Source organism: Globicephala melas, chromosome 2 (assembly GCF_963455315.2).
Source record: "Globicephala melas chromosome 2, mGloMel1.2, whole genome shotgun sequence".
Taxonomy (NCBI): domain Eukaryota; kingdom Metazoa; phylum Chordata; class Mammalia; order Artiodactyla; family Delphinidae; genus Globicephala; species Globicephala melas.
In genome coordinates, this window is record NC_083315.2 from 77,217,327 (window position 1) to 77,241,444 (window position 24,118).

The following is a 24,118-nucleotide window of genomic DNA, read 5'->3' on the forward strand; positions in this document are numbered from 1 at the left end:
CTGCCTTACAGAGTTTGGACCTATTAACCCGCACAATCAGGCAAGCCAGTTCCTTTAAATTATATATTATAATAGAATAATTACAATAAATACTGTGATAAATATGTGATCATAATGAATATTACAAGAAATTTATAATATATTCTACTGGTTGTTCTCTGATACAACCCTGCCTTATACAGCGAGGACAGAAGCAGAGATTTGGAATTTGGTACCCAGCACAACCTTTATCACCAGCTATTCACTCCGGTTACGCCAGTCTCCTGTTTGTCTCTTTAGTCATGCTGATTTTCCTGCTTCTGTTCACACTGCTTTTCCCTTCTGGCTTGCTGACATTCTCTCTCCCACTTTCACAAACTTCTTCCCTTTCCTTACACTCCAACTCTGTCCGAAGCCCTCCGTGAAGCCACCTCTGTTTTACTTTTTTTTGGCCCTCCGTGAAGCCACCTCCATTTGCTCTTTGCTTTCGCTTAACTCCCTCAGCAGTTATTAGCTGTGTCATTCACTGTGATGCTTAATCTTACACATCTCGCTTAACACTGCTTTGTATATAGTATCCACCACTAGTTAGGTTTAAAGCTGTAAGTACAAATTTGGGCGTGCAAGAAATGTCACGTTTCTTTATTGTGTTTAAATCAAATTAAATTCACGTCAGACTTAAATGATCCCAGCCTTAATTCCACTGAAGTAGAAGGAACTCCAATCCCAGTTATTACTGGGCTTCCCTCCGTTCTTCCCTAGAAATGCACTAGAGTCTGGAAGATTTATGTTGAGCCCAGAAAATGGGGGAAGATGGACTTTGACAACTTCATTGTTCAGGAATACATGGTCCCTAGAAGCCAAGCAACAGCTCTGCTCACAGACCAAGAGTGGTAGGGCGATCCAGCCTCCATAGAGTCACCATGCATCTGTCTGAGGTCTGGCTATCACTTGGGGTGATCGAGGAAACAGGGCTGGTGTCCCCACTACTGCAACCCTGAACTTTGACTCTCTTCCAGTTTGGGAAATTTTTTCATTTGCAACAGTTCCACCTACGCACAACCCCTCCTTCCTTCTCTCTCTTTCCTCCTTTCCCTCACCAGATGCCCCTACCTCTTGAACCCCCTAGCAAAATCCCTCTAGGAGCAAGGAACCTGGAAGGCAAATTGCTGGGCACAACTCCAGGGGTAACAGCAACCTAAGGAGTTGTGGTCCAGGAGGCTTCAATTACAATGTGAGTGGTGCCCCCTGGAATGGTCTAATATGGAGCTCCTGTAAACTTCTTTCTGCCTAGAAACACAAAACTCCCTTGAAGCATGTTTGGAATGGAGAGGAGGGAAAATATAAGGGGAACATAAACCAAATTAATAGCTCAATAAATTATCCTGGCACACACTTATTTTTTGTTTGTCCCCTGCATTTTCACTTCATGTTTAAAAATATGCGTGGGCTGATATGTCTATGTTCCAATTAGATTATGAACTTCTTGAAGATTAGAACAATACTGTATTTACTACTTATTTTTTTAATTTTTTTTTTGATTTATTGATTTATTTTGACTGTGCTGGGTCTTAGCTGTGGCACGCAGGATCTTTGTTGAGGCATGTGGGCTCTTTAGTTGCGGCACGCGAACTTCTTAGTTGCGGCACGCATGTGGGATCTAGTTCCCCGACCAGGGATCGAACCCAGGACCCTGCATTGGGAGCACAGGGTCTTACACACTGGTCCACCAGGGAAGTCCCTTATCACTTATTTTTAAATCTTTCTGTAGTTTCAGCATAATAATTAGTATATAAGAGGGACTTAAATGTGTCTTGAACTGAGGAGTGATGAGTTTGTGGATTACTGACTAGGCTCTACCAGTTCAGACTGCACCAGTGCTGACCTCCTCATTGTGGGACTGGCTCTAGTGTCTTTTTACTGTCACTTTTAGGTTAGGTAAATATGCTTTTCCTTTACCGGCTTCTGTTCATAGCTGCTGCTGGCCTGAATTTCCAAGATATCAAATTTCTACTTGGGACCTTTCTGGCCCCAAGTAAAAGTAAACATTTCTTTTAAAATTCAGACGGATGATATTAACTTGAACCTTCTTTCATAAAAAGAGAATGCAGGTCACAACATAAATGTGTATTGTAACAACAGTGGAAAATTTCTAAATGAAATCAAAGCAGTACCTGGCATTCATTTTCATAATACCTTTCACTTGAAGAGCCAAGTACATTACGAGAACTTTATCCCAATAATCCTTAGGAGTAAGTAAAGGGACCTGACAGAATGACTGGTATAGATAGGGTCACAGAGCCAGGTAGTGACAGGGTTGTTAACACCTTGCTGCCTTACCCAGTATTTGAATAGTTAGGCTACTTCCCCTTAACAAACCATTGTTTTGATGACATAATAGAATATTTGCGCTCTAACAGGAGAAATCATATTTTCACATCATGCTAACATTAGTAAAGTATGGCATGGAGAAAATTTAACCAAATTTGCCAATATGCACTTGGTTTTGAGCCTTCCAACCTCCCTCTTCTGTAATCTTGCTTCCTCTTTGTTGTCTTCCCCCTGACTGCCCTCACTTCCCTCCCTCTAATGCCAGTAAAAGACTGAAAACTCAATTACATTACAGCACTGGAACTTGATACATCAGCTCCCCTTGTACTACATGCATTTTGAAAGACAAGAGCTTAGTCCAAAGAAATTAATCATCACTTTCTGATACACAGAAAGTTTTTTTGGAGATGGAAAGCCTTCCTTCCCTGTTCCCTTAAATAATAACATGTAGATAATTACATATTCCACTTTCAGCTGCTAGAGGGAAAAGTCTGCAATGGAAGAAGGCACAGAAAGTAATGACAAAGGAAAAAAGGATGAGGGAATCCTTTGTTTTTAAGAGGGAAAGGAAAAGAGGGTAGAACCTGATCTTTTCCACATCTGTAAACCACCATACTTGGTGGAAATTAAATGTACACTTTAAGCACTTAACCAATATTAACCAATGATGAGCCTATTTGAGGCCTCATTTTGTCAGAACAATCGTAACTAACACAGAGTAACATTTAGTAAAATGGGCTGTGTCTCCCTCCCCTCCTTTCCCTCCCCTATACACTCCATTAAGGATCTGAGCACAGAGCTAACACTGGGTTCTGCATTATGCACTCATCTCATGTGCCCTTTCATGGCTTCACACCAGTGTTCATGCTGCTCCTTGACCTGAAAACATCTTCCCTCAGTGTACTGCCTGTTGAACTTCTATTCACCCGATGAGACCCCATTCAAATGATAGCCAAGAGGCCTTCTCCAAAAGCTCTTTTACCTTGAGCAGGACCAATCCCTCCCTCCACTATACTCATCACCTTGTGTAACTAATATATATTAATAGGTCTCTCTTCTCCCCAGAATGTAAACTACTTCAAGTTAGGACCAGGTCTTACCTATCTATCTATTTATTTATATTTTCAATGCCTGACACTCTTATGTATGGGGTATAATAAATGTATGATAAACATATGTACATAAACATATGTACTCCTTTAGTTTCATAAAGGAGACAAAGTTTAGACATAAGAGAGCAAGATGGTATAATGTACTGGGCTAAGAAAATTCAGGTTAGGTAACTACTCAATTCAACAAATACGAACACCCAGGAGTAAGGAATTGTGTCCCGGGATTACTAAGATAAAATAAGGCTTCAAGGTACTCACGATACACCTTATAGATTGTCTTTCTCTGTGTACAGCATTTCCCTGGTTTAGGTATCACCTTATGTGTTTCTCACAATAACCCTGTGAGATAGGTCATGATTTTCATTTTTATAGAGATGAGAACAGAGGGTTTGAATTCCTAGGTTTTCTGACTCTCAGACTGGAGTCTTTCTTCCCCACTACATCAGTGTTTCTCAAAATTTTCCACGGGAGTACACTTTCCCAGGGAGAACAGACTTATACTCCTCAGGGTTGAGAAACAAAAGCTCAAAATTTAGTGTATTCTCTTGAAAATTCATGTTCACTATAATGTTTTCCGCTACTTCTCACTGAGTCAAACCGAAGGTCTGAGGAATTCAGCCACATTGATTCTGGGTCCCTGAGGGACCTTAGTACAGAGTTTCATAACCAGAGGGGGGCAAGCACAATTTCAGAAGCACCATGGCTACACTGCCACCTTTACTCGAGGTATCTGGGTTTGGCTTGAGTCCCCACCCACGATTTTGAATAACTTCATCAGATTTCTTTTAGGTTTCTACTGGTATAACCGTATTCACCGCCCTCTCGGAAGACGGTAACAAAACACACACTCCACTCCCAGATTTTAAGTGAGCAGTGGGGGCTGACTCTTTAAAGCCTCCCTGCAAGGATGTCCATTCTGGCAATAAGATCTCTTAAGTCTGACATTATCTGCGACCCCTCTCATTGCTGATTGAACCTAAGAGTCCCAGATGTCAACCCCCCCGTGGGCCCTTGAGGGCCCACAGGCTCAACACTGCCCTCTCGTCAGCACCGCCGCTAGAGGGCAGTTCAGGGTTGCGGCTCTGCTGTGCCCTCTAGTGGCTGCTGGGATGACATGCTCTTTTATGGAACCTATAAAACACTGAAAAATTGCAGTCGGGAAGTCAGCCTGTGTGACACCCGGTAGTAAATTTTAAAAGAAACGTCTTGGTTCTCAGCTTCCTTTTCTTAAGGCGTTTGGCAGTCTCAGATACATTACCCTTCTTGGATGAACCTCCTCCCTAGGGTCTCCCCCTCCCAGGTTGTGGCAACGTGGAGCCATCATTCTCTCTTGGCAAGGTAAAAAAATTAGAACCTGGGCGACTTTGCAACTTTCCCCAATGCCTTTTTACTCCCTCCATCTTCCCCATGGATATACAGCTTAGATATGCATTCAAGATTTTTCAGCATAACTTCATTTTCACCAAGGCTTGTAAGCTCTGGCATTAGACTTCAGGATTCAAATCCTGGCTCCCTCATTTACTATTTGGGTCACTTTAAGAGTGTTAACCTCGCTAAGCTTCTGGTTCTGTAAAATAGGGAGACTAGTACTACATTATACAATTTGGGGATGACAATATATGGAAAGTGCTAGGTCGGTCTTGCACAGTAAAAAGTGCTCAGCAAACATCAGGCATTTTCATTCTTCAAAGCTTCTGTCTAGTGCACAGCACGTCTATCAATTTGGTACAGAAAAAAAGCCTGTTTTTACATAGAACATAAGGGTCCATAAGCAAAATGAATTCATAAACAACTAATATTTTCTAAAAATGGCTAAGCGAATAGTGACCCTAGGTTATGGAAAAGGGGGCTTGTTTGTGTGGCAGAGTCAGTGCGGTGGGTTTCAGGGTGCAAAGGAATCCAAGGGGCTTCGAATCCTCATGGAGGAGCTGTCTAGCACGCAGGTGTCCTTCCTCCCTCCTACTCCTCCTGCTCCCACCACGTGCAAGAACTCAGGGGGAAGCTGGGAGTGGATTCTGTGAGTCAGGCCTGAGGGCACAGTGGTGCAAAAGCAAAAAGGTTCCAGGCCAAGGCAGGGAACCTAGAACTCCAAAGGCCAAGAAACCCAAGCCAATCAGATTCCCCACCCAGGAGGAGTCTAAAAGGTGGCAGGGACTCACTGCCCAAAGTCCAAGCACTTCAGGAAAGTGGCCAGAGAATCTGACAGGTAGAAACCTGATAGAAACTGTCAGAAAAGTTAAAGCAGAATAGCTCATAACACCCACAGGCCCATAGAAAGGTCAGTGTGAGCTGAGCAGCTGTTCCGTCTGGTGCCAGAGGCCTTGGCTGTAGTCTTCTACACCCAGACAGTTTAGGCCTCCCTGATCAGCCCCACCTAGAAAAGCCAATTCTTCTGCTCTTAAAGGGGACTTGCATGTTTCTGGCAGGGAGTCTTACTCTTGGTGGGCAAAGCTAGCTCTTAAAGATGAGTAGCGTGGCAGGGGGCAGAGAGTACGTCCAGGGGTTCAACTGGCTCCGAAGGAAGGAGCTTGTGGCTGGAGCCTGAGCCTCCATGTTGTGAGAACTACACGCGTTTCTTTCCGAGGCAGGCAGGGGCCTTAGCTGCCAGGGACCCTGACAAGCCGCGACTTGAGCTGTGCCCGAGAGCTTGGGTTGGCTGGAGAGCGGTATAGAGGAGGAGGGAGGGCAATCCAGGAAAGGGGGTGGGGTGGGGAGGGAGGTGAGAGGAAGAGCACGAGCAAAGGCACGAAGGAAGAATGAGTCTGCGGCGCATTGAGAATGGCATGGAGACTTCACTGATTGGAGCCGGGAGTTCTTGCACGGGGATGGAGGCAGCTATGATTGGATAGCTAAAGTGGGGCCAGATTTGGAGGGCTTTGAATGCCCGACCGAGGAGCACTCAACCCAGCTCCTGCCTTGCGATTTCCGTTCAAGACTGAATGACCTAAAGGGTGGTTAATTCCAACGGGTGTTCTTCTTTGGGGGCTTCTGAAAAGTCAGCTTATGCTCTTACCTGCTTCAGTTCTCTTCCTTTACCCAAGGAGAAAGTAATCCTCACTTGCCGAGGGGAGGGAGGATAATGTTGATTGATTTCACTTTACTTGCTTGGAGGATGCAAAAAAAAAAAAAAATCCCATTTCCACGCCAAATGTTAAATTTGGTTTCTCCTCCTCCTCCTCACGCAAGTTCTCTTTCTCTCGCCAGCACCTCCCCCCACGTTTTCCTGCTCTCCTCCACCAGCTCGGCCAGTCCCCTCCTCGGCCCCGGCGGCTCACGTTCCGGGCCCAGCTGGCCCGCGCCCGCCCTCCGCGCCCGTGCGCACCCCGCGCCCGCGCGCGTATCCCGCACACACTGGTCCACGCCCCCCCCACCCCCTCCGCGGCCGAGCGGTAGGTGTTTTGCCGTCTGCGCCGGGCCGCAGTGCGGCTGCGCGCACTGGGCTGCCTCCGGGGCTGGCAGGGCAGCGGTGGCCGCGGCGGCGGCGGCGGCGTGGGGAGTGGCGTGGAGCCGAGCCTGGGGCTGCAGCAGCGCGGGGCTGCCGGAGTAGAAAGCCCCGGGGGCAAGAAAGGAAGGCCAGGCCGCCAGGTCCCTGAGCAACCGTTCTCCTTGGATTTGGGGGAGCCCTGCCCCCCACCTCGTGTTCAGACGCCCCCTCCTCACCCCCCCAAGCCCCGGCCGCTGACGGGAGGAGGCGGCGGCGGCGGCGGCGGCGGGGGGCTGAGGGGCGCCGCCATGCCTCTCCCGCGGTGAAGCGCCCCGGCCGTAAGGAGCCGCTCGGTCTCCCCGGTGATGTCCCCCAGGCGGCAGGCGAAAGCGACTCACTCGAGCCCTGGGGTAAAGGCCTAGCTTATCCAGCTTCCTTCCTCCTCCTCGTCCTCCTCCTCCTCTTCCCCTCCCCCCTCCTCCTCTCCCCCGACGTCCTCCCCTCCCCGTCTCTTCCCTCACCCTTCCCCGCGCCCCCATCTTCCCTCCCTCCCTCCCCCCGTCCCTCCCCCCCCCTCCAGCAGCGATGGCAGAGGAACAACAACAGCCGCCACCACAGCAGCCTGATGCCCATCAGCAGCCTCCCCCCAGCGCCCCCAACTCGGGGGTGGCTCTGCCAGCCCTTGTGCCCGGGCTGCCAGGGACAGAGGCCAGCGCGCTGCAACACAGGATCAAGAACTCCATCTGGTAAGAGGATCCTCCATCGCTGGGGTAAAAAAGCCCAGGCACATTTCTGCTGCAAAGCGGGTGGGGGGCGGCGGGCAAGGGAGCCGAGGAGGAGGCTGATGCATTCATTGAATGGGGGTCTCCACAAAGTCGGGTGCATATTCATAGGACCTCTGGAGGTGTGGGGACTTTGCATCAGCTCCTGGGCTCCGGAGCCAAAAAATGCTTTTGCCCCCTCCTCAATTTCGAGTGCAGATAAACAAGTCATTTATGTTTTTCACTTATGTGTAAGAGGAATACGGGTCGAAATTAAGTCATGGTGCATGATGGTAGCATGAATTTGGGACTGAGGAATGTAAAATGTGTTTACTCCTTTTTGCAGTCATACTGGGAGGAAGAAGTGTATTGTGAATTTTCACCAAACAGACACTGTGCGTAAGAATATTAATATGCAGCACAAAACCTAATGTGTCTCTTCCTTTCAGTTGGTTTAGCTGCTGTTTCTGGATGTTTTTGCCTTCTTTATTCTGAGATTAAAATTCTCTTCCAGGGATCTTAATCTTTGCATTGATTGTGAAGAAAGGGTTTCTTTAGTATGAGATATTTTAAGGTGGTAGTTTACACAGCGAAGTGATTTTCTAATTTAAAAGGATGTGTTTAATTTAAAATAAATGTGTTGCCATTCCGTGTGTCTTTTTTTAGAAACCATGGATGAAATATCCTTTGCTATTCCTATACTTTCTTGTATGAGAATTTCCAATATTTCAACATTAGATTAAACTCTGAAAGACTGGTAGCAGTCTTTTAATAATTAAATACACTGACTTAAGTCTGTCCTCTGTTAGAGCCATTGCAAATATTCTTTGAACATGAACTTGCATTATTTTTGTAGGGTTCTTCATTAACTGACATGTTTTAAAAAGTGTACTGCTATTTTAAAAATGGAAAGCATTATTTGGAGTTTAGTCTAAGAGACTGCTTTTAATAGAAGTTTAAAAATAGAATTAAATGTGGTGTTTAAAAAAGCTCTGATTTTAAAAATGAGATCTTGCATGTTCATCATTGAATATGATTACTGAAATATCAAAACTCCTTTTTTTATATTGCAACTTAAAAAGTATAAAACAACTGGCCTTGCAGTACAATATTTACACATTTAAAAACAGTGACAATTTTTGAATAGAAAATTAAAGTTTGTTATATAGTAATTTCATTATTTTCTTGGCATACATCCATATTGTCATGATGATAGTATGAAGTAGGTCAGTGCAGGCTTTAATAGTTTCATACTACACAGTAGTTGGCAGCTGAGTATCTTGCTTTCAGTTTTAATTTTAAAATGAAGTTTAAATATTTTAAAGGAGAATTTTTTAGGGTTAACAATAGTCCTGCTGTGACAGTTTGAATAGGTCAGATAAATAGGATTGCCTTGTGTGTGTGCGTGTGTGAGAGAGAGAGAGAAGGCTTTATTCTTCGATGGATGCCCTACCCCCTTTTAAAGCTGTAATTTAAAGGAAGAGATGCTTAATCTCCTTACCATCAAGGTTTCCAGAAACCAGGGGTTTTTTCCCCCTTATTAACTTGATGTAACTAGTGTCTCTGAAATCTGAATTGAGCACTTTGGTTTTTACATTCAGGTAAGGGACATCCAAGTTAAAGGACTAAAATCTTTTAAGAAAGGCAAATTTTGAAAGTTGAATTAGTAAGTATATGTTTTAATTTATTATGAGAACAGTAGGGGAAAGGAACCTTCACCTTATATTTTTAAAATATGAATAAGTTGTATAGGCAGTGGACTGAAGTGTTTGAATGATAATGATAGTGGAGTGGTGCTCTTTTTGGTAAATCATGTGATTTAATTATTCTTTAATTGATAATTTATATTTACACATCCATTACAACTTAACCGCGCTGATTTTAATGTAAGAAAAACTTCTGAAGTACAGTGTGCTTCAGTTTTTGGTACTTGCTCTGAAAAGAAAAACTGACAACAAACACCTTAATCCCCAAATGTACAATTTTATAGCTTCATAAAATTGTACTGGCACACTTAGTAGCATTTAATTTTAAGCTTTAGAAATCCTATTTGCAAAAATTATTTCTTTATATTTAAAACTTTAGAATAAACAACGTTTGTGGATCATAAACAACGTTAGTGGCTCTATGTAATATATAGACTCATAGCCGCTGCTCCGCAAGACTGGATTTATGTTATTCATCAAGTGACTATATAAAATAAAGACATTAGAAAGTGAAATCTCCTTCACCACAATCTCTTCCTACGAAATAGTGTGTGTATATGTATAAAATTAAAATGACTTTTAATAGGTAAGAGTACAGTTCTTTAGGTATCTCTTTTCATTTTTTTGAAGCAACAGTATCTTTTTACCAATTATTTTATCACTTGATAATGTTCTGAAAGATTATCAGTTTTGTAGTACATCCTGTATCAACCTTTGGTATCATTACTAATGAGAATTTAAAATTGCATTAAACAAATGTGGCATTTAATAATTATCAAAAGGGTTTTGCATTTAGGTTGATCATAGTTTCTAAATAATTGGACTTGCAGGTCACAAACAAGTCTGAACTTGTCCTCCTATTTTACACATATACAGTATGTGATGTAGGCCTTTAGCTGGATAATGAATTATTTATTATGTCAGTTCATAATTAATCTATTCTGTTTAGTAAACTAAAATACTGTTAGATAAAAGTATGACCATGGTTATTTCAAGCATTAAAAATGAGTCTTTGGAAAAAATATTAAGTATTCAGAGTTGAAATCATGGTACTTAATGATTAACATCAGAAACCAGATTTCTTAAGAATTGGAAATATAATGTATTTTTAAGATAGTTCTACAAAATAAAGTTACTAACTTGATAACTTGATAGTCTTGTAGTATTTGTGTAATATATTTACGGGTATCTTCAGCTTAAGTCCAATGTAACGAGCCTGTACCTTTCTTGGTCTTCCTTATTCCCACTCCATAGACAGAGGTCCAGATCACTTACACAACTCACTTGAAAGGAGATTTATTTGCAGAGGTGTGTTTTAATACTGAATATGCTATAACATAGTATTTATATTTTGTAAGTAATAGAAAATAATAGAATTCTGATATAAACTTTTCATTAAAAAAGGAAAGCTAGTAACTCATGCATTTTTTCTAAATAAAAACTCATACTGGCAACCTAAAACAAAGCCACAATCTAACCTCACTGCAAACTTCTTTAACTTACATTGCACCCCTCTTTGGTTACCTGAAAAAAGAATACTGAAGCAAGTTTTTCCTTCCTCTTATCTCCCAGTGTCTTCCCAGTTTTAAAAAAAAAGAATGTTTGTATTTAATTTAGACCAAAAGAATTTAAGTGCTTTTCTTTTCCTTTTTAAAGCAGTTTTTCCTGAAACTCTGATAGAATAAAATTACTGTGGAAAAATTGCATTTGAAATCACTCTGCCTGTTTGTGATTAGTTATGTTTAAGAATAATCATACCTGCATGTTTGGGGGTGATTAGCATATTTGGAATTAGACTGTCACGTAGACGACAAACATTTACCTATAAATTCAAAAGAAATCATGATGTTTCATTGTAGAAAATGTTCTAATACTGTATTTACTCAACAAACAAATTCAGGGATTCTTAAAAGAATTCATTATTATCAGTTATTATTTTTATTTATGTAACTATTTGCAAGTAAGACCTTAAAAACCATTTTTTTAAAACAGTTCTATATGATGTGTTATTATTCTACACACTTTATGGAAAGAGATAAATTGAGTGACAGGGAAGCTATAGGATTCCTCTGATTTCATTGTCAGATCCTGGGAGCAGTGCTGTGGCTATAGTTCCTTGTCTTTATTTAATCCTGTAAGTCATACAGAGGTCTGAATCTGGTACATTTTAGATTTAGAATTTAAACCCAAATTGAGCAATTTTGTTTTACTCTCTTATTTCTTAGTTGCAGTGAGCAAAGTACGGCGATCCATATGTTTTTCTTATTAGCGCCATATTTGTTCTGATTTCTGTCCCCTGTCATAGAACTCAGTAGTTCAGTTTTGTTCTTGGCTCTGGGACAGGCAATTTTTAGCTCTAAGGAATAGTTATTGTTTCTTCAACTTCAGTGGGAAACATTTGCTATAAAGCTCATGACTTTAGAGTTTACTTTAACCATAAGCCCAAGATTTTCATTTTGCTTTAAAATTAGAGACTGACTAGTACATCAGCTGGCTTTTAAACATTTTGATTAGTTGTTTGACATGTCACCTACCGAGTTCAACCTATCTTCCATACCAAGCACACCGAAGATTTAGGGTCCTTTTAGCTTGTCTGTATTGAGGCCAGCTGTGATGGTGCATCCTAGCACTAAGTGTTTCTGATTCCAGAAAGAAGGCAATTCCTTGTTCTCCTCTATGATCAGAAACTGATGAAATTGTCTTCCCTATTGCTCAGATAGGCAAGTTAGGCAGTTTCAAACCCCTCAACTTTATGGCCTCGTTTAACTTAGGTACTGATCATGTGTGTGTATAAATTATTGACCAGTTTGCTCTCCCCATTGGGAGGTGTCTTGAATGATGTAATGTGCAGAACTGATTTGCTTTCTGTGTCAGTATTAGTTTTTGGTATTATTGGGGGAAATGAACTTCACAGTGGTAGGAAAGGCAGAAATGTCTTATTTGTTATGAAAGACGCTTTAAATAAAAACTTACGTCAAATCACTTTTTATATTAGAAAAATGTTACACACTAAAACTGTACAAATGAAAATGAGCATTGTCGTTCACTCAGATTTCAACACTTTAAGCAAGAACAGTGTTTAAGTACTCACCTGAGTACCTGCTGTATACAAAGTACTATTCTAGAGACTGGCATTTGAGGAATGCCCATTCACATGTAATATTAACCTAAGCAAAAATGTGCAATAAAACGTCTCTTTCATTCAGTTAGAGGACCAGGGAATGCGGTGACAAGTGCCAGAGCATGGGAAAAGTAGACCCCTTCGTTTCCTTGTCTGCAAAATGAAAGGTTTATGCTAGATGACCCTGCAAGTTCCTTTAGCTTAAATTTCTATGGCTCTTTTACTAAATTAATATTGACAGCAATAATAAAGCAGACCATAAGTACAGTGAAAGACTAACATTTAATTAATCAACAATCAGCAGAACATTTTCAATGGACGGATTGTTAGGTTTTGTCAGTGTTTTCTTGGGTGCTAGCCCAGGAGAACTACCTGAAGGTGTAATTCACTTATTGTTACCTCGTGCAAGAGTTCTGTTACATGAGATTCAGTCTGCAAATATTTATTGAGCATGTATTACATTTAATGTATTCTAAGAGCTGTTGTTGATTATGCAAAAATATGTGAGACTATGTAGTGCTTCCCTGGTGTTGGGGAGTTTACTAGTTGCTAGTTGAGAGATTGCACTAGGGGGGTTATTTGTGTGATTGTTTTGTTTATGAAGAGGTGCTCAATACTTAAGAGCATGTCACATAGGAACTTTTCTCCTGTAGTAATAATATAATATTTTAAGGCAGTAGAGAGTGTTATATTGTAAATTTGGTTATGTAAATAAGAAAGGTGTGTATTCTTTTCAGAAAATTGAGTGTTGAGTTGAGCTTCACCACTTTATTCATCAAGGGTAGACATTTTTTTTTTTTTTTGTGGTACGCGGGCCTTTCACTGTTGTGGCCTCTCCCGCTGCGGAGCACAGGCTCCGGATGCGCAGGCTCAGCGGCCGTGGCTCACGGGCCCAGTCGCTCCGCGGCATGTGGGATCTTCCTGGACCGGGGCACGAACCCGTGTCCCCTGCATCGGCAGGCGGACTCTCAACCACTGCCCACCAGGGAAGCCCCCTGCATTTGGTCTTTTTAGTTGCTTTCTTTTCTGCTTCCTTGAGGTTCTAAAAGTTCAGGTTAAAGAAGAGTAACATGGGCCAATAAGAGGAAGACTCTTTCTGCCCTGGGCAGGATAATAAGGAACAATAAGCTCTGAAACCTTAATGCACTTGATTGCTGACTATGAGATTAAGGTAGTTAACGCTTAACCTTAACCCACATGAATAAAAACTTTAAAACATGATTTAATTTTTCTTTCTTGAGACGTTTACTTTTTTCTGTGTCATGGACTGTGTACTTCCTATTCATAAGAGGAAATAGAAAACAATGAGGTTTGGTTAATTATGCACAATACCTCTATCAGGCATCTATTACAGGAGCTCCTATATATATTACAAGAATGTGTGGGAGGTGAGGTTTTGTATCTCAGAACAAACTGAAAACATACAAGTGTATTCCTTGCCATTTGTACCCTATTTGGTTTCTTAATTTGAAGAGTGAGAGGTCGGAGTGACAGGTTCCGAATCTGTTCTGTTTTGGAATTTGGGGAAGCAAGAGTACATATGGTGGGAAATACCATATCCTCCAAATAGCTTTATCTTAAAAAAAAAAAAAAAAAATTCCTGAACCTGTTTGTGGTGGTCTGGGTTTGGATAGGAAGGGTTCAGATAGCAAAGGATACCTTTACACTCATTTCAACACAGGATTCAAATGGACTTGAACTTGCATGCCACAAGTCTGATTAATGAGTGATGCCTACCAAGGGCATGGGAATAGGAAGTGATGGTACATATGCCCTATATTTACCTCCCCTTTTCTTTCTGAAATCCGTGATTTTTAGAATTTGAGCTGTGTTATAGGTAAAGCATCAGAACTATTGGTTGTCTTGGAGGATGATTCCCTAGAGCTTTGGGGTTGCCATCTGTGATTCCTAATTTTAAGATATAAACCAAGCATATAGAGCACTTGGGTTTGTGTTTTTCACTCTTTTCTTGTGTTTTTATTTTTCTGTGGCTTTCCTATTTTGATGATCCTTTGCTGCTAAGTAGCTTCAAGATGGGAATGGGATTACTGTATTAATTGGCTACTTCAGTTTGTATTATCCATAACCCTTTTTCTTTGCTTTCATTATCTTGTTTCTCTGCTTATGCCTGTGCTGGTCTTTTAACCTGCTACCTTAAAAACCCTTCTCTTTTTTCTGTTGATGTAAGTGTCTAACTTTAAGATCCAACTCATGTGCTACTGCTTCCATGAAACTTCTCCCAACTCCTAAGGAACAATGATCTAAAGTGTATAAATTAGTTTTTTTCAGTAATTTAGACTGGCCTTACCTGAGATGAATCCATTTTAGTGAATTTTTACTGAATTTAAATGAAACATTCTCATTTTCCAATATGTAAGGTTTATAGGAATTCAGAGACCGAATATACCTGAAACAAAGCAATCACTGCATAATAAGTAGTTTACAATATGACAGTAAAATATTATTTGTATATGGGAGAGCCAAGAATTTGCCATTGTTTTTGCAGTATACATGAAATTTTTAAAATGTAATTGGATAAGAGGGTCACTTCAGTGATATCTTGCTTGGAGCAAAGTTGGTGCTTCTGTGAGGTTGGGAAATGTATTTGAACAAGATGCTTCAGTTAATGTAAGTGAATCATTTCCGTAATTTGATTGCATTCATTAGATTTATTAACTGCATTTGTGTATAAGCAATCTATGATCAAAAAATTAACTGTCAAATTACTAAATGCATGATCCCTTTTTCTGCAGTAGAAGATATTAGCAAGCTTTGTTTGGGCAAATTCTGTACATACAAGTTCCAAAGAAGTGAGAAGGTCAACAACTAATCCTGCATTTATGGAATCAAGTGGTCAAAGAAAACTGAATTCAGTGCACATTTATTTTAATGTCTACTGCATACAGGCATAGAAAGATTAAAAAGCAATATGACGCTAGCTCTACCTTACATTCACCCTCTGTGTGTAGTTGTATGCAACATAATTGAATTTAACAAAAGTAAGATTTTGTTACATGCAGTGATGGTGTAATCAATGGTATAAACAAATACCGAATTAGATGAGAGAAAGATTCAGTGAGGACAAAATAGTTTTATTGGCAAAATTCAGGATCATGGCCTTAGCAAAAAATCAAGGGATGGGCTATTGATCCAGATACATTTAACGGTTTGCTTACTGGGAGGTCTTTATTCCCACTATCAGGAATTAGATTCAGAGTTGTGGATGACAGTAAGCCTTGCCAGTAATGAGACTAATTAGAGGAAAATAGCTTAGGACAAAGTTTGCTTGACTGAGGAGTGGGGTTTTCACCAATCACAATCCTCTCATCTAAATTTTAATGCACAGAGGTGGAAGCAATAATATAAAGTAGTAATAGAGAAGAAAAGGACGAGGGTGGGTGGAGCTGGGGCAGGGGACCAGAACTGCTCCAATAGCAGTCTTGGCAGGGGACTGTGTACCCTGAATTGACTCAGTGAGTGATGCCACTTCATGAAGAGGATTAGAATATTTAATGTGGGGGTCCCTCATGTATCTCATTCAGCCCATATCTTGGCTCCTATATCTTGGCATCTATATCTATGCACTTTTCTATTATTGGAGGCAGTTTGCTTTCCCCGTTGGATTCATCTGTGTCCATATATTTAGGGAATTTGTTTTAACACATACCCCTTTTCTGTCAGCATCATCAAACTGTTCTTTTCCATAGGCTGCTTTATACATGTGGCTTTATACATGCTTAGGGCTTCCTTAAATCAGCAGCAAACAACCTTGGAGGTTTTGCAGTAAAACAAACAGTTGATCCCTCAAAGACCTAAAGAGCTCATTCATAGTCATAAGAAAAACGTCATTAGGTAAGTGAATGAAGAATGTAGATACTCATTTTATAGGAAGAATAGCATAAACTATTAACAAATATGCAAAAATCTTTACTCTCGATGATAACAATTATAACAGAAAAGTACTATTTTTCTGACCACTAAGAAAAGGTTTAAGAAATATAGTAATTATTGCTAACTAATCTTACCCCTGGTAGTTTTACTATTTTCCTTATCTCTTTCCCTCCCTCCAGTCCCTCACATATTATCCTGTTGTATGGTATGTAAGCCCACTCATATTTTTGGTAGAATAAGTTTGAACATATATTTTAAAAGTGTTAACTGTGTCTGCACTTAGGTGTTGGAACAACGTATGGTTTTTCCCTCTGCTTTGTTATATTCTCCAATTTTTTTTAAATGAGCAAGTATTAATTTTAGTTTGGAAAAATATCCAAACAAGTAAAATAATGCTCGTTGTCTATCCTGCTGCTCTTCCCTTTAGGCTGCCGTCTGTCCTTCAGATCTTTTCTCTCTCTTACCCATTTTAACTCTTGCAGTCTGGCTTCCTGCTCTTCTTGCCAACTTAGTGGCCTTTTCTGAGACTCTGTTTTCCATTTTGTAACTTTTCTTCTGATTAGTAAGATTCCTTCGCACTTTGGAAATTCTCATTCATTCCTTTTTGAGAGTCACCTTTGTATCAGCTGCTCTGCCAGGCATTGGGGATTCCATGGGCAAGGATGTAGGATCTCTGTTTTCGGGACCTTACCTCTGATTAATGTTTTATCTGTTCTGCTGCTTTCCTCTAGATGCTCTTTAATTGTGCATATCCAAATACTTACTTCTCAGCCATCCATTCTTTTTCTCTTTTTATATCTTTGCTAAAGTCACGAAATAGATAGGCTCACCAGACAACTCTAACCACATCTACTCATTCATTCGCCAGAGTACAGGTTGCCACCATTGTCACATTAAACTTGGCATTTTCACACTAAACCTTCTTCTGTTCCATGATGCCTTGCCACCTCAATTTGCTTTCCTTTCCAATTATTCTAGTTCTTTTGGTAGTAGATACCCGTGTTCCTTCATTCTATAAGGCTAGCAGCATTGGCTTCATATTTGATTTTTCTCTCTCATCCCTTGCCCAATATTTTAACATGTTGCCAAGTTCGCCTTGTCACTTAAGTTTCTCCCTATCTTCCTATTTCTACTGCCAGGACCATAGCTAAGTGCTTTACTATCTCATTCCTGGATTATTACAGCAGCAAAATGGCTGTTCTCTGCCCCTGGCCTTTCCCCCTGTTCAGTGATGCTGTATACTGCTGCTAAAATCAGTCTCTAAAACATCCTTTTTTATGTATCTAAAGCCTACAGTAATTTCTTCTTGCCCCCCGTACCGTGATTGAATATTTGTCAGGTTTCAAAGGCCTTTGTAACCTAGTCCTGTACAGTACATCCAGCCCTACTTCTTGCTGTTCACAAGCATTCAGCTCCACTTCAGTGCAGCAGGCACTCCACTGTCTGTCTTATATTTTGTGGTCCTGCTTTCACTCCTGCTTTGTATCTTTTCTAGAATCTCCACTCCCCTGTCTCCAAATCCTGCTTAATCACATTTTAACTATTTTGAAGTCATAGCACAAGTTATTGTACTATAAAACATTCTTTAGCTACCCTAGTCCATATTTGTTTTTTCTTGGCCTCATGTTGTATATTGAGGTCTGTACAATTAAGCACTTAATCACTCTTAATTTTTTTCCTGTGCTGTTTCAATAAACAACAAGTTCTTTGAAGCTGGGAGCAACATCTTTTGCATCTTTTTATTTCTCATGTAGCAGTAGGTACTACTGAATACCATTTTTGTTTACTATATTCTTAGAGGTATTTTTTTCTACATATTAATGTTTCTGTATTTTATATATTTAATGAGATAATTTCCTCCCCAAACAAGTTATTAAACTCATGCTGCATTTTACATAATAGAGGCCTTATAGCAGTTGTTTTTTTAAAAATTATATGGGCGAAACTGAAGTAATCATGTTTCGAGTTTCAGTTTCACTAGTCAAATGTCTTTCACTGTATTTAGATTAAAAAATGATGTATATCCCAAGTGAGAGCCGTTGTGTCCCTCATTTAAAAAATACTGAGCAGATGACTACTACATAGTTCTGTAACCTTTCATGAGTGAGTATACAGTAGTAGAGTTGACCCTTGAACAACGTGGGTTTGAACTGGGAGGGTCCACATTTATGTGGAATTTTTTCAGTAGGTATGTGCTGTGGTACTACACCATCCGTGGTTGGTTGAAACCGCAGATGCGGAACCACAGATACTTAGGGTGACTGTAAAATTATACTCAGAATTTTGACTGCACAGGGGTGGGCACCCTGTCCTCCGCATTGTTCAGAGGTCAATTGTATTTAGTTAGGGTTTTCTGGACTGATCAGCTGTGTCCCAGCTTAGTTCCCAAGTGATAAACTTGGAATTTTGAAGACTCTCTTAACGTTGAGCTGGAGATAGCTTCTTTTATGTTTGGTCCTGGTGGAAGGTTTGACCTACTTATTTTGGGAGCCAAGATCCAAGGCTAAGGTAACTTGTTGAGTCATGACTGAAGCCTGAAGACAGCAAAGGAAACCTGTGAATGAGGGCAAGTAACTGAGGGAGGTGGATTTATCTGGGAAGTAAGGAGGGAATGACTAAAATATGAAAATAATTCTGAGGGCCTGAAGTATTTCAGATTCATAAAACAGGCTAGTCTGCTGGACCTGTTTATCTGACATGGAGCCTTTTAAATTTGTTTATTTGGCCTGCTAGATATTCTTTCAGAGAAATACAGCAATTAGTTTATCTTTAAAAGACTTTTTAAGCTTTAAAATTGTATTTATACGATGCCACTTGGTTTGTTAGAACAGTGGTTGTCAAATGGTGGTCATACTAGCATCACCTGGGAACTTGTCAGAGCTGTAAATTTGGGGACTCTACCTCAGATGTACTGTAACAGAAACTGGGGGTGTGACCCGCAGTCTTTGTTTTAGTAGCCTTTCAAGTGGTTCTGATAGATACTGAGGTTAGAGAACCACTGGCTTAAAGGAGATATCTTCTAATAAAATATTAAGCCCAAGTCTTCTCTGTGGCAGAGCTTTAGTATTCTCAATTCTTGAGTACCCCAGGTAGAGTTAGTAACTCCTTTATTTTAATTTTCATAGTACTTGAATATAATTCTGCTATAGCATCATTTACACTGTGCTGTAAAAGATTTCCACTAAGTTGAAATCTTTAGTTTCAGTAATTGTACGTTAAGTGAACTGATGAATAAAAATAAAACAGTGCATAGTCATCATTGCACTCATCCCTGGTCAACAGTTTAAAGACAGGCAGTCAGGCACACGATACCAGTGACCACATGTGCAAGAAAGTATGGGATGTATAACCCAGGAGTCAGCAAGGTTTTTCTTCCAAGGGCCAGATAGTAAATATTTTTGGCTTTGTAGGACATAGAGTCTCTGTTGCAACTACTTTACTCTGCCGTTGTATTAGGAAATTAGCCATCAATAACATATTAGTGAATGGGGATGGCCAAATCTGTTCCACTGCTGGCAGGATTTGGCCCTTGGGCAGTATTTTGTGGACCCCTGTATACCCCTGCTACCTGGGAGAAGTATGCAAAGAATACAGATAACTGTTCTCAGTCTTCACTATCTTACATTGACAAAGAATGGATGCTAGTCACCTGCTTGATATTAATTGTCTTGTAATTCTCCCTTGGGTAAAACCAGGATTATATGCAACGCATATTAGAATACAAATGAGAGTTATATTTCAGCAGTAGTCGTAACTCAGCTCCCAGTGATGATAATAAAGTATACTGACTTTTGATTTCTGGTCCAACATATAAAGAGCTTGAAAGTCTTCACTCCTGTTGTCGCAACAAGAATAAAAGGAGGAGAAAAATAACCATTTTGAAATACAGCCAGAGAGCTTTGTTCTCTTTAAGAAGGCCTGCCTCAAGGGAAACTTCTACCACGGCCTAACCAACTGGGGCTTTACCAAAGCCTAATTGACCGGAGGGAAAGAAAATACCCAACTCCAGTCCCCTCTAGTCTTCTATGTGGGGGAAGGGAAATACCCAACTCAGGCTCACTGAAAGACCTGAGACCAGGGGCTTCCCTGGTGGCGCAGTGGTCGAGAGTCCGCCTGCCGATGCAGGGGACACGGGTTCGTGCCCCGGTCTGGGAAGATCCCACATGCCGCGGAGCGACTGGGCCCGTGAGCCATGGCCGCTGAGCCTGCACGTCTGGAGCCTGTGCTCCGCAACGGGAGAGGCCACAGCAGTGAGAGGCCCGCGTACCGCAAAAAAAAAGAAAAAAGACCTGAGACCTAATCATAGGACAGTAGAATGCTCCTCACCCCCCACCCCTAATTTTACCACGTCAGTAGGGCTTCTGTATAATAATGGGATTACAACTAAAACAACTATAAACCTCAGACCTTGCTTAATAAGTACCTTATTATAGGTACTCTCAAAGACAACACGGGAGACAAAAACAAGGAAGTTAGAGAAAATTTTAGTTTCAGGCACCACAGCAATGACAAACAATTAACGCAGCCCAGCTCCTAGACAGATGAACATAACACCTTGCAGTAAGGAGCTATCTATCTCAGTTCCTTTTACCCAACATCATGTCTGTCTTTCAGCAAAAAATTACAAGGCATGCTAAAAGGAAAAAAGCACAATCTGAAGAGGTAAACCAAGCATCAGAACCAGACTCAGATATGACACAGATTTTGGAATTATCAGACTGAATTTAAAAATCACTAGATTAATATGCTAAGGGCTCTAATGGAAAAAGTGGACAACATGCAAGAACAGATGGGTAATGTAAGCAGAGAGTTGGAAACTCTAAGAAAGAACCAAAAGGAAATGCTAATAATCAAAAATACTATAACAGAAATGGAGAGTGTCTTTGATGGGTCCATCAGTAGACTGGACATGACTCAGGAAAGAATCAGTATGAAGTATGAAGATATCTCAATAGAAACTTCCAGAACTAAAATACAGGGAGGAAGAAAGAATGAAAAAGGTGGAACAGAATATCCAAGACTGTGAGACGATTACAGAAAATGTAACATGCATAATTGGAGTACCAGAAGAAGAAAGAAAAAGAGGAACAGAAAAAATATTTGAAGTTTAATGGCAGAATTTTCCCCAATTAATAACAGACAGCATACCACAGATCTAGGAAGCTCAGAGGATACCAAGCAGGATAAATAAAAAGTATCTACACCTAGGCATATTGTGTTCAAACTGCAGAAGATTAAAGGCAAAGAGGAAATCTTGAAAGAACTCAGAGGGAAATAACCACCTTACCTACAGAAGAACAAGGGTAAGAATTACAATAAGACTTCTCTTCAGAAACCAAGTAAGCAAGCAAGCAACCAAGAGAGTAGAGTAAAATATTTAGCATTGAAAGAAGGAAACCACCAACCAGTGAAATTATCCTTCAAAAGTGAAGGAGAGTGCTTCCCTGGTGGCAAAGTGGTTAAGAATCTGCCAGCCAATGCAGGGGACACAGGTTCGAGCCCTGGTACGGGAAGATCCCACATGCTGCGGAGCAACTAAGCTCATGCGCCACAACTACTGAGCCTGTGCCCTAGAGCCTGTGTGTCACAACTACTGAGCCTGTGTGCCACAACTACTGAAGCCCACCGCTTAGAGCCTGTGCTCCGTAACAAGAAAAGCCACCGCAATGAGAAGCCCACACACCACAACGAAGAGTAGCCCCTGCTCGCCACCATTAGAGAAAGCCTGTGCACAGCAACGAAGACCCAACGCAGGCAAAAATAAATTAATTAAAAAAATAATAATAAACATATTTAAAAAAAAGTGAAGGAGAAATAAAGACTTTCTCAGACCAACAAAAATTGAGAGAATTCGTTATCAGTAGACCTGCTTTGAAAGAAATGTTAAAAGAAGTTCTTCAAAGAGAAGGAAACTGGTATAGAACAGACACTCAGGTCTGCATAAAGATAGAAAGAGTGAGAAGGAATAAATGAAGATCAAATAAAATCTTATTTTTCTTTAATTGATTTAATGGCTAACAGTTTGTTCAAAATAATGCGTTTGGTAATTATAGCTATGGATAAGTGAAATGAATGGCAGTAATGTTATAAGGGACTGAAAGAAGGAATTGGGAATACTCTTAAAAGGTACTTGCACTGACTGTTAAGTGGTATAGTGTTACTTAAAAGTGAACTTCCCTGGTGGTGCAGTGGTTAAGAATCCCCCTGCCAATGCAGGGGACATGGGTTCCAGCCCTGGTCCAGGAAGATCCCACATGCCTCGGAGCAACTAAGCCCGTGTGCCACAACTACTGAAGCCTGCACGCCTGGAGCCCATGCTCCGCAACAAGAGAAGCCACCACAGTGAGAAGCCCGCACGCTGCAACAAGGAGTAGCCTCTGCTCGCAGCCACTAGAGAAAGACCGGGCGCATCAACGAAATCCCAGTGCAGCCATAAATAGATAGATAGATGGATAGATGGATGGATGGGTAGAAAGAAAGTGAACTTAGAGCAGTCATAAAAGTATCCTAGGGTAACCAGTAAAAAGATTTAAAAAGGAAGTATAATTGACATGCTAAGAGAGTAGAGAAAATAGAATCATATAAAATGCTCAAATAAAATGAAAGAAGGCAGAAGGTGGAGAAGACCAAAAAAAAAAAAAAGGCAATGAATAGTAGTTACAAATATGGTACATATATTAATCCAGCTATATCAATAATCACTTTAAATGTGAATGTTCTAAATACACCAATTAAAAGAGGCTGTCAGAGTAGATTAAAAAACAAGCCCCAACTATATGTTGTCTACAAGTATTACTGTTCTTATACTTTGGTACATTTAGTAAGCAATTACTTGTAACAGCTCAGGAATATGTTGTAACTGAATTTGAGAACCTTTGCTATAAAAGTTGCAAGCAAATGGTGAGCAGTTTAAATGGTAAAGAGCTCAAGGAAGAATGGCCATGTTTTGTGCCCAGTTTTGTCTATAAACTATTTAATATCCATTTAAAATTAATTTTACAAGTAATTATTGAGCATTTCTTATGTAGATTCTGATTTTTTAAACAGCTTTAATGAGATAATTTGCATACCATTAAATTCACCTGTTCTAAGTGTACAATTCAGGGGTTTTAGTATATCTACAGAGTTGTGCAGTCATCACCATGATCTAATTTTAGAATGCTTTAATTTTTTTTAAGCAATTGAGAAATTAATTATATTGACTAGAAGTGGAAAGGTTATTTGTCTAATTGTAATTCTTCAGGGTCAAAGGTAGTAGGAGCATTTGAGGTAGAGTTTTTGTTTTACCTGTTGATGAGACTTAACAATAGTACATGGGTTTCTAGAAACTCAAGAGAGGAAGTTGCATTTGGCTCTGCTCTTTTTCCCTGCAGTCTTTGCTTGTCTTTATCCTGTGTGGACCAGTCTTACATTACTTTAGATATGCTAAAAAGCTTTCTTCTATTTAGGTGCTTTCTGCTAAAAAAATTTTTTCTAAGTATTGCCTTGAGCTTCATCATAACTGGTTAAACACTTGTGTGAGTCTTACTATGGCACACATTATTTTAAGACATTTCTACTTTATGTATTTGTAATTATAAAGCATAATATGTCAGCTCTCACTTTTTTCTTTAACATGTTTTTGAACCAGTGAGGTCATTGTACTGTCCTACATTAATTTTCTCTTTAAGATGGTTAGAAATTTTCTCTGCCAAGCATAAAAACTTACAAAATAGAGTAATTTTTATTTTTAAAATCTTACATATTTAACAGTTTTAAAGTGAAAGTAATCAGAATCACAAAGAGGCCGTCCA

The 24,118-nt window shown here is 40.3% G+C and overlaps 2 protein-coding genes across 2 annotated transcripts in view; one reads left to right on the forward strand and one right to left on the reverse strand.

Annotated features, from left to right (window-relative positions):
- The window catches only part of TEX9 (testis expressed 9), a 216,290-nt gene extending 208,972 nt beyond the window's left edge, over positions 1 to 7,318 (reverse strand). The window contains exons 1-2 of the mRNA XM_060294225.1: positions 7,245 to 7,318; positions 6,436 to 6,526 (exon numbers count right to left, since the gene is read on the reverse strand). The gene's annotated coding sequence lies outside the window, so the exon portion shown is untranslated. The remainder of the gene's footprint in view (positions 1 to 6,435; positions 6,527 to 7,244) is intronic.
- Positions 7,319 to 7,431: 113 nt separating this feature from the next.
- Positions 7,432 to 24,118, forward strand: part of RFX7 (regulatory factor X7) — a 149,415-nt gene continuing 132,728 nt past the window's right edge. The window contains exon 1 of the mRNA XM_030878763.2: positions 7,432 to 7,592. Within this exon, the coding sequence (XP_030734623.1) occupies positions 7,432 to 7,592 (161 nt within the window). The remainder of the gene's footprint in view (positions 7,593 to 24,118) is intronic.